General features: G+C 36.8%; 1 protein-coding gene across 1 annotated transcript; it reads right to left on the reverse strand.

Moving 5' to 3' along the window:
- Positions 1 to 8,713: 8,713 nt before the first annotated feature.
- LOC18439227 (putative clathrin assembly protein At1g25240) lies at positions 8,714 to 10,968 on the reverse strand. The gene is made up of 2 exons (XM_088864520.1): positions 9,455 to 10,968; positions 8,714 to 9,379 (listed from the first exon to the last, which is right to left on the reverse strand). The coding sequence occupies exons 1-2, from the start codon at positions 10,581 to 10,583 to the stop codon at positions 9,060 to 9,062; spliced, it is 1,449 nt and encodes a 482-aa protein (XP_088720646.1). The 5' UTR covers positions 10,584 to 10,968; the 3' UTR covers positions 8,714 to 9,059.
- Positions 10,969 to 11,445: the final 477 nt, after the last annotated feature.

An 11,445-nucleotide genomic window follows, 5' to 3' on the forward strand; every position in this document is an offset into this window, starting at 1 on the left:
TTTGAAGATGTAACTTCTTCAACCTTGTTACACCTCAAAAAGCAGAAAATTCCAGGGCACTCCTCCAATGTGCATTAAAAGGATACATCAAGATTCAGAAGCATTGTCCAATTTTTGATTGAGTAGCTTTTAAGTGTTTAAGAACTCAAAATCCATTCACTAAAAAAAAACTCAAAATCCAAATTCGCTTTTTTAACACCCAAAAACAAGAACTCAAAATCCAAATTTGCTTCTTAAATTTAGATAGAAAAAATGCTCCTTCGTAAATCTTTCTTATGAGTAAGCAAAGAACATGCTCTAGTAGTATAAACGCCCAATAATTTATAAAAACTCATTTACAAGAATCGATTTCTATTCCTTGAATTTCCATTTGTGTGCCTAAAAAACATAAGAGAGAGAGTAGGTGTGTCACAACATTTTTTGCACCACTCCATCATAAAATTTCACGAGATGTTGCAGAGATGTTGTAAAAGGTTCTGACCTCTTGAATGATATTTTCCATTCAAAAGGATTTTTGTTTTTTTTGGAACGATATTGTTTATTTTATAGATTTTTTTTGAAAAATAAGGCTTATGTAGTTGCAAAAAATTATAATTATCCCTTAATTAATTGAGTGATACAACAAGGATATATATAACATGATACAACAATAACTTGATAAGGATCCTTGACTGAGTAAATCAACGATACATGTAACAACTAATATTTACAACAAACAAAATAAGTCAAAGATATGTTAACCACTGAAGAATCTCTTTCAAATTCAAATACACTTTCTCTCAACACCCTCCTGCAAGATGAGCGTGCAACTGGGTGAACGGTCAGCTTGTCTCTTAGAACATGAAAGCGAGTAGGAGATAAGCCTTTGGTGAAGATATCAGCAATTAGTGTAAAGCTGGGAATATATCGAATACATAATGATCCCCAGGAAATATGTTCTCAAATGAAGTGATAATCAATATCAATATGCTTAGTATGGGTATGCAGTACTAGATTAGATGCTAAATATGTGGCACTAACGTTGTCACAATGAATCATAGGGGGGAAGGTAAAAAGATATGTAAGTCACAAAGAACAAAGATGATCCATTGAATATCAACAGTTGTAGTAGCAAGGGCGCGATACTCTATTTTAGCAGTAGATTGAGATACGGTAGGTTACTTCTTGGTGTGCCAAGTCAATAGATTCGATCCAAAGAAAACACACATGCCAAAAGTAGACCGACAACTATCTAGATAGCCAGCCCAATCTGCATCAGAGTAAGCCCGAAGTGTCTCATCAGAAGAACATTTTATAGTGATGCCAAAATGAGAAGTTCCTTTGATATAACGAAGAATATGTTTAACCGCAACAAGTTGTTTGGTGCAAAGTTGGTGCATGAATTGGCAGACCTGATTTACTATATAAGTGATATCAGGTCGAGTCATTGTGAGGTATTGTAATGCACCGACAATGTTGCGATAAGCTGAGACATCACTGAGAGGATCACCATCATAGAGAGAAATCTTAGAACCAGAAGTGACTGGAGAGGAGAAAGGGTTCGCACCAAGCATTGCTGGCCGTTTAAGGAGATCAATGGCATACTTGCTTTGGCTTAGCCGAATCCCAGACGAAGAACGATAAACGGCGATACCAAGAAAGAAATGTAGGTCACCCAAATTTTTAACCTCAAACCTATTGCGAAGCTCAACAATAATAGTACATAGAAAGCAAGAATCAGCCCCAGTGAGTATTATGCAATCAACATATAAGAGTAGTATAGTTAGTCCATGGGAGCCTTGCAGAATGAACATGGATGTGTCAGATGAACTCCACAAGAAACTGAGCTCTAAGAGATAAGAGCTAAAACCAGTGAACCAAGTGCGAGGGGCTTGTTTGAGACCATAAATAGCTTTATGCAGGTGACAAACATGGTTAGGATAGTTCTTGTCAACAAATCCCGGGGGTTGATGCATATCGACAACTTCATGAAATGTACCATGTAAAAACGCATTTTTAACATCAAGTTGTTTAATGGGCCACCCACGATTAACTGCAATGAATAAGATCAATCGTAATGTAGGAGGTTTAACAACAGGACTAAACGTTTCCTCATAATCCAATCTATATCGTTGATGAAACCCTTTAGCTACTAAGTGAGCTTTATATTATTCAAATGATCCATTAGCCCGTTCTTTTAGCTTATACACCCATTTACATCTAACTAATATTAGAGGCTGATGAGGCATGTAGTTCTTTAAAAGTGCATTAAACTCATCGACCATAGGGCCCTCCAATTAAGATCTTTAGCAGCAATGGAATAACAGGTAAGTTCAATAGGTTGGGATGAAGCAAGAGAGGTTTGAAGGAAAGTGGGAAGTGGATACCGTGAGGTAAGATAGTTAAAGTGAACATTTGGTCAGCGGGTCCCATCTCTAGTGCGAGTAATCATATGATGAATAGAAGTAGAATAAGGAGAAGGACTAGAGGAGGCTGATGGTAAGGAGGACTCAACTAATGAAGGCAAGACCGTGCTTGATTCAAGAGAGGGAGACATGGTTGATGAAGAGGGAATCTTAGGAACATTTTGTAATGGAGTGGGCACCGCAGAGAGAGATGCAACAGTGCTAAAGGGGGAACAATGAAGCATCATGTGGCAAGGAGATAGAAAAAGGTGGATTGAGCTAATAGTCGATAGAGTCGCTATTAGCGGACTGGTCTTCTAATGACAAGCCTACAAAAGGATAGAGAGATTCATTAAGGCGAACATGGCGAGAAAGATAAATGTGACCAGTGGCCAGATCAAGACACCTGTAACCTTTGTGTTGGGACCGTAGCCAAGAAACACACAAAGAATAGATCTAGGCTCTAATTTATCAAAGGGATAAGAGCCAAGAAATGGATAGTATTGACACTCAAAGCTGCGCAAAATATTGTAATTTGGTGGAGTACCAAATAGAACTTCATATTGAGACTTGTATCCTAAAGTCGAAGTTAGCAAACAATTTATGAGACTAACAGTTGTGGAGAAGGCCTCCATCCAAAAGCGGCGAGGCATGCTAACATGGTGGAGGAGAGTAAGACCAATCTCAAGAACATGGCGCTGCTTACGCTCTGCCACTCAATTTTGTTCGGGAGTATGAGGGCAAGACCAACGATGTTGAATACCATAGTTCGACAATAATTGCGAGAATAATTTATTAACATACCCACGACCACCATCAAACTGCACAAACTTGATTGTAGAGAAAAAAAATTTAACCACATTCTTAAATTTTTGTAGTCAACAATCTCAGATTTTTGCTTTAAAGGGAAAATCCAAATGTATTTTGAATAGTCATCCACAAATATCAGGTAATACATATAACCCCCACAAAAAATCTCCGGGGCTGGTCCCCACATATCTGTATGAATTAAGTGCAAAGCAGTAGGAGAGCAAGAGTTGGAAGGATAAAATTTCAATCGATAACTTTTATTAATACCACAATCCAAACAATCCATTAAAGTTCGTCTACCAATCACAGAGAAACATTTATTTTTCAAAAGAAAATATAGAATACGAGAGCTATGATGACCCAAATGCTTGTGCCAAATATCAATTGTAGAATTCCTTTGAACAAATCCAACATAAATGTGGTGTTTCACACTGGTTGCAGCTTTGATTGGGAAGACATCATTTTTTGTCAGTCCTTCGTGCAAATCCTCCCCGTTTGTCGATCCTTAATACAAAATCCAGAAGAATAAAAAATAACTATGTAGTCATTGTCTTTAGTAAACCATGAGAGATAAGATTTGTTTGAAGATATGGTACATGTAAAGTATCTCTTAAAAGAAAATTAGACAAAGGAGTATGAAGGTATGTAGTACCACTGCTATTAATAGGAAAAGCGTTACCATTTGCCACCACAATATGTTCTTGATCATTATAAAGAGATGAGTGCATGATGCTACTAGCATTTGTTGTCATGTGGTTGGTTGCACCTGTGCCAGGGTATCAAGTGGAATCATAAGGATCTGTGGAGAAGTTCATAGCAAAGAAAGCTGATGGAAAATCATCAGGTTGATAAGTGAAATTGTGGTGTTGTCGGCAATGCAAGGCATTATAACCAGCCTTGTTACAGATCTGACAAATAATAAATGAGCATTCTAGAGGGGCAGGTGTACCACGAGTATTGAAAGCAAATGTCCCACGGCCACGAGAGGCATGAGACGAACCACCTAGACGAGTTTGAGTAAAACCACCGAGACGAGTCTGAGTATCATGTTCTCTACCACCTCCTCGACCATGACCACAAGCTCGATTCCCACCGCGGCCACGGGCGGTAAAGAAAGCAAATCCAATATTTTCATTTGTTGAATAATGATATTGTTCTAACCTCTTCTCATGATTAAGAAGCATGTTGTAAAGAGCTTCAAAGGAGGGTAGCTCAGGGCTTGTGGTAACTGATGTAATCAACGAAGCATAATCAATACCAAGACCATCCAATGCATAGAAAATCAGGTTCTTTTATGAGACTGGTTGTCGTATGGCTGCCAATTCATCTACAAGAGCTTTAATTTTCTCCATATACTCGGAAATAGTGAGAGAACATTTGTGAATGTTAGAGAGTTTATATTTGACCTGATACAATCGAGCATTAGTTTGTGAAGTAAACACCCTTTCAAGGGCCTGCTATGTATCACATGCAATTGTGTACCCAACCACTTGAGCGAAGATCGCTGAAGTAATAGTTGCATGAAGCTAATTGAGAAGCAGTTGATCTCTTTTTTCCAAGCAATATACTCAGGATTTAGAGCAAGCATCTTTTCACCTGATTCGTTGACGCTCTCAATATGCTCCTTTGGAGGAACAAAAGTTCCATCTACAAAAGGAAGCATATCAGTGCTATAAAGTATTGGTAGCCACTGACTCTTCCATATCAAATAGTTGTTACGATCTAATTTGATCGTGAAATGAGAGAAATTAGGCAGTCTAGGCACAAATGGCGCAATATCCTCAGTCTTGGTACTAGAGACTGTGTTTGATGCCATTGTAAATGGTGCAAAAGAGAGAAATAACTTTGGTAGTCATAACCTAAAAATCAAGAGAATGATGAATAAGCATTGAATAAGATAAGAGAGAGAGGCGGTGGTTATAAGAGGAAGTCCAAGTACAAAGAGAGAGAGATGGTGTTTATAAGAAGAACTTCAAGTATAGAGAGAGAGACGGCGGTTAATGTTTTGGGTTGTTGGTGGTGGGACACGTAACTAAATGGCAATAAAAAAAATTATCGATAGAGAGAGAGAATGAAAAAAGAGAGAGATAAAGAGGCTACCACCAAAATAGGGAAGCTCTCAAGAGAAAGCAGTATCAATGTCGAAGGCCTAGGTCTATTGCTCTGATACCATGAAGAGAATTGTAATTATCCCTTAATTAATTGAGTGGTACAACAATGATATATATAACATGATACAACAACAACTTGATAAGGATCCTTGACTGAGTAAATAAAAGATATGTGTAACAATCAATATTTACAACAAACCAAGATAAGTCAAAGATATGTTAACCACTCAAAAATCTCTTTCAAATTCAAATACACTTTCTCTCAACACCAGTAATAAGACCATTAAGTCATAAATTTATGAAAATTATGAATTACAAAAAGTGAAAAAACATAGTCAGACACTTAAATGTACTATGTGTTAGTAAAAACTACCTATAGATTTTAATTTTTGATCCATCACTCTTTTAAATTCTTCATTTCTTGGAACTTTCCTAATGCTTTTGAAGAATCTTGCATATTTTCTATCAAGAAATAGAGTTTTGGAAACTGATACTAAACTTTGCTTAAAGATTTTGAAAAATGAAACCAAGACTTTGGTATGGGAGAACCCCACCAAGGATTGGGCCTCAACTGGCTCGCATACGCTTGGGCAAGATCCTCACAATAGACCAACCACGTTGCTAGGTCACTAGACCTTGAATTAGTGTTGTGGTCTTTCTCATGTACCGAATAGCAGGTAGTGCCTCTCACAAACAGAGGCTTATCTATTATAGAAATCGAGTTGTCCTTTTCTTTCTTTTTCTCTTTTTTTTTCTTTTTCTCCTTTTTTTTTTTTTTTAGGATGTTAACTTTGGATGAGTAGGACTGGAAGTTTATTTTTTCAAAATGTTGAGTTTGATTGGAACTCTCAACATCACGTTGTAGCTCCGCTTGCGTAACCACTCTTCAACCATTCTTCCAAGTGGAAGAATCGTGGTCCCTGTTTTAACCTGATCTTAACTCTATGGGGATCTTTGGAGAGAATGGAAATCTATAATCTTCAAAGTTCCAAGTTCCAACATTGTCAATTACTCACATGTAGATATTCGCAACATGGTTATCAAAGTTCTGAAATTGTCAATTTTGGAACTGAGTTCTTATTTTGGACCGTTTCTTTCAATTTCTTCAAAAATCACTAGATATATTGTATTTGGATATCTAAATTTATGGATCCATCCAGAAATTGTTTTGCAATGATCTAGAATGTGTTTTGGATCCTAAACCTCTTGGAAACCAATTTGGGGTATGGTTCAGTAAGCTGACTCACAAAAAGCTTTTCATTCAATAAAGAATCCACAATATATTTAGCAGTTTTTGAATCAAAAACACTGGTCAAGTACTCAGCCCATGCACTAGCCAAGTACTCAACCTGAGTTTGAGTAACTAACCCCGAGTTCGGCTGAGCATTGTAGTAGAAAAAAGGAGTTAAATTTTAAAAAAAAAATCAAAAACTAGGAATATGTTTAAAGTAAGATTAAACCAAACACATTTAAATGAGGTTAAAAAAGAACTAAAAAGTTAGATTTTGAAATATTAATTTGTATCCAGAGGTATTTTCAAAATATTTTAAAAAAGATAAAAAAATGTAAAAATAACTATTCATGGTAAAAAAATATTTTCAATCTTTACCAAAATGATACAACACATAAATAAACATATTACAATTTTTTTTAATTTTTCATAAACTTTTTTGAATTTTTTTAAGATCCCCTAGTTGGACATGCAACTCTTCCGCCTCCAAGACATCAGTCCAAGCTGACTCGCCACTTACATGTAGTCGTAATAGCCGGCAATTTGATCAATTGGATACCATGGGCCGGCAGAATTGTCCACCCCTCCAATCGTCTTGCAACGGTCTTGAATTGGTCATTGTCTCGCATTAGAAGGAATTAAATATTTGACTCGGCCCTATGTACCCACAAGGCCACAAGGGATTTCGGCACCATCGCACAGGCCAAGGTTTTCAAAGATGGACCATGACTCATCATCCATTCAGAAAATTGGTCCAGATTGACGATGGTCCAGATTGACGATGTGGCTAACTAGTCAAAAAAAATTTTAAAAAATAGATTATAAATTTTTAAAAAAAAATTTGAAAAAATAAAATGCGACTACTTCTCGATATTTTGCTAGAACAAGACCGGCCTTGACAATTTCTGACTTGAACTGGCTCATTCGTTGATTTTTAAAACTTAAAGCCAAATTGTAGAGTTAACTTCCCATATCAATATTTTGTAGGAAAATATTAATTAAATGGTCAAACTATCTTGCAAAATCAACGAGGCACCGTTCGATTATCTAGCTAAGATTGGGGACTACCCGCCACCACCATTGCCATTATTCCACCATCACTACCACTTCAGCACCACCCCACCACAACCACCACCACAATCGCATCATACCATAACTATTATCGTACTATAACCCTATTATCACACAATCACTACCATCACCACCATCACACCATGTAATAACAATTTATAACTCAATTTGTATCAATCAAACATTCATAGAAAATAAAGGACAATTGACCAAATTTCCATTTAATCAACCACAAATTTAAAAAACACCACAGAATTGTGCAATCACAAATTTAAAAAACACCCCAAAATTGTGCAATCTAATGGCCCATCAATAAGTTTTGAGATTATCTATAAAGAGACCATTTATCTTTTGTACAAGGAGGTCACAAATCCGAATTTAAAAAAAAAACTTTTTGTATATTCAATGACACTATAGCAATCACCCATTTTGAAATTTAAGAGACATGCGTAGAGGCTTAGTAGAAAAGTCACTATTGCAACCACCTTGATCATATACGCAATGAGAAATTTAATAGTCACTCTTCTATTTCTTCTTAGAAACTAACCATAGAGGTTAGTAGAAATGACTATGGTGACTGAGTGAAACAATTTCCTCTGCTCTCTTTTGCTTTTTTGTTTTTTCACTTTACTTTTCATACAGTCACTGAAAATATAGTTAACATTCAAAAAAAAAAAAAAAAGGTAAAACCACTGCTTTTGAAGCTCCAGTTTCATGGATTTGAGGCAGAAATGGATTGCAGTGATTGTGATGTGTTTTGTTCTAACGTCCTTAAAATTGGACATACATGTTGCTTGTTAATGTTAAAAGAAAATAAAAGATTTACCAGTCGCTGACTCACGAAATACTTTAATTTAATCTAATAATATATTCACATTATACGCTATCAATGCATATAGACAATAAATAGAGACAAATAAAACTACAAGAAAAAATGCAACATAAATTTTAGTTCAACATTGAAATGTATCCCACCACATTTGTACCCTTACTGAGTGTGACTCTTTTCTCAGGCCTAATTTTTCAAAGAGACTCTTTCCAATACTTTTGAGTCACCCCTTTATAATTCCTTCCGCACAAAACAAAGAATTTAATTTAAGAATATATAAGAGGAAACAAGTGCCTTATAAACATATTGAAATCAGCACTTACATTCAATATCTATCATACTCCAATGCAACCCTAAAACAAAATCCATAAGCTTTCCTCAAAAGCTAATATTTTCTCCATGCACTGAGTACAATTAATGGCACTTTGGGTCACTTTACACACCACTTCTTATTTAATCTCCCAATCAATCTCAAAAATCCCATTTCATATGTTACTTGCTATAGTAAATGGCATTTAGGGCCTCTTTACATACCATTTCTTATTTGATCTCAAAAAATCCCAATACAAATCAATCAATTAGTATATAATCCCAACTCAAATGAAACAATAATCAGTATTAATTCAATGAATAATAAAACTCCTTTGATTCCATCCACTACCATGCCAAGCCATAGAATTGGAAATCCCACCATTACTTGAATAAAGAGGAGGAGAAATGTTCAAAGAAGCAGCAAAAGGATCCCCTTTAATCCCCTTATTGCCTGCATTCAAAACATAATTACCATAAGTAACCCCATTTCCCAATTGAATCATTTCAGGAGCATGGGCAAATTCGTCATTGAAAACCACCCATTTCTGTGTAACAATTGTCTTGGACTGCTTCTCCTGTCTTTCTCTCTCTTGCCTTTCTCTCTCTTGCTTCCCATGTTCCAGATTTGGACCTGTGCTCAAACCCACATTGTGATTTTCATATCCATTATGAACCACCAGCTGCTTCTCATGTTCCAGATTTGGACCTGTGCTCAAACCCACATTGTGATTTTCATATCCATTATGAACCACCAGCTGCTTCTCCTTTTCTCTTTCTCCTCTTCCTCTTTCTCTCTCTACTCTCCCCTTCTCCACATTTGAATCTCTGAAACCCACATTGCTGTTTTCAATGGGGAAACCATACACAATTTGCTCGAGGTCACGAATGTCCTGTTCTGGTATTTTCTCAACACTTGGAAATTCGGTGGCATTCAGAACACCCATCTCTCTGGAAATATTGAAATATGAAGTGAGATGAGTGCTCTGATCAGAAGCTTTTTTAAGGATTTTCAGAGCAAAAATGGCTTCTCTTTTATTTGCCTCGAAAATCCCGATCAAAACCCTGGCTACCCCATTGCAGATATTGCTATAAACATCGAAGATCTCTATAACAACACAATCCATGGCTTCCAAAACCAGTTTCTGGTTCATTCCATTGCCATAAGGTCTAATTTGCAGGAGAAGGTCTAGTAATGCCTGGGATCGTTGTAATTTTGAAAGAACTGTCTCCATTTCTGTTTCTCCTTCTACCCCATTTTCTCTTTCACCACCAGAAATCCCCCTTTCTCTCTCTAAACCAGAGAACCCACTTTCTCTCTCTAAACCAGAGAACCCACTTTCTCCACCTAAACCAGAGAACCCACTTCCTCTCTCTAATGAAAACTCATTGAGGAAGCAGGATTTCTCATCGAGGAAAAAGAAATAGGCACGAACAAAAGCGCTGAGGCCCCATGAGAGAGAAGACTTGATGCATGTGTCATGGAAAGAGGAGAGATCAAATGGGAGCCGTCCGATCCTGCTGAGATAGGGAGATTTTGAGCAAAAGACGCCATGAATGAGCAATAAACCTTTGAGAGCCACAACCCAACTTCGAGTTTTTTGCAACCTTTTAGAGAGAGAGATGAGGAGAGGAGAGAGAAAGGAAGGGGAGGTTCGAGCCCATGCAAAAACTCTGTGTGAGTTTTTGTAATCGATACAGGAGGAGTCGTGGCTTGTGGCTTTGATAATGGCGGCCTCGAGGTCAGGGTGGGTGAGGCCTCGCCTTCTGATCACCCTTGCCATATAGATGCTTCGCTTGTCTTTCATGGCGTCAGCTGCTCTCTTGAGGATCTTCATCTCTCTCTAAACACACAGATATCTGCAAATGCCCAAGATGTTGGAGCTCCCTCTCTCTCTCTCTCTCTCTCTCTCTCTCTCTCTCTAAGAACTTGTAAATCAGATTTTTCTCTCACCTCAAATCCCCAATTACATAGGAATCTCAGTTTCTCTCTAAACGAGTATCTCTCTATACAAATGCCCGAGAGTACAGGGCTTTCTCTCTCTACAGAAACCAGAAATTTCTCAGAACTCACAAGAACCCAGGTGCAATGAACTCTCTATACGCCTCTATCTTTTCTTCTTGTTTTTCCTTGTTCAACGTCTCTCTCTCTCTAAGTGTCTCTCTCTCTATCTTTTCGTCTTTTTGACTTGTGGTTGAACGTTCAGGAATTGGAAGGCAAAGCGCGTTGTTTGCAAATTGCAATGCGTGGGTGGCGTTATTACGCGTCGCACACCAAACGCCTGCCTTTTTCTTTTGCCTTTTTCTCTCTCTGAATTTTAATTTCTTCATTTGAGAATGACTAAAATGCCCTTATATTTGTGTGTCCGGTTGAGATGGCCCCAATCATAATATTATGTTTAAATATTATTTTTTTAAATTTTTAAAAATTAATATTTACATTAAATTTAGAGCATCCAATCCTCACTTAAGCTTGAACTAAAAATATAAAAAGTATTATTGATATAATAAAACAACTAAAATATTTTAAAAATTTAGAGGTAATTTGTTCATTTTATTTTATCAAGAATACTTCTATATTTTTTGTAGATGGGTCTAGTTGAGATGATGACACACACTAAATTTTTTATCTATATAATTTGTTAAAAAATAGACATCATATCTAAATCAAACGATCAATAAAATTCGCCCCACCCATCC

Source organism: Amborella trichopoda, chromosome 4, assembly GCF_054954075.1.
Source record: "Amborella trichopoda isolate Santa Cruz 75 chromosome 4, AtrichopodaSantaCruz75HAP2 v2.0, whole genome shotgun sequence".
Lineage (NCBI taxonomy): Eukaryota > Viridiplantae > Streptophyta > Magnoliopsida > Amborellales > Amborellaceae > Amborella > Amborella trichopoda.

Bases quoted from the DNA above. Each gene is read 5' to 3' on its own strand.
- LOC18439227 (XM_088864520.1), bottom strand. From the start codon at position 10,583: ATGAAGATCCTCAAGAGAGCAGCTGACGCCATGAAAGACAAGCGAAGC. The intron at 9,380-9,454 runs GTCCAAATCTGG...GTTTGAGCACAG, and splicing joins CAATGTGGGTTTGAGCACAG to GTCCAAATCTGGAACATGGG.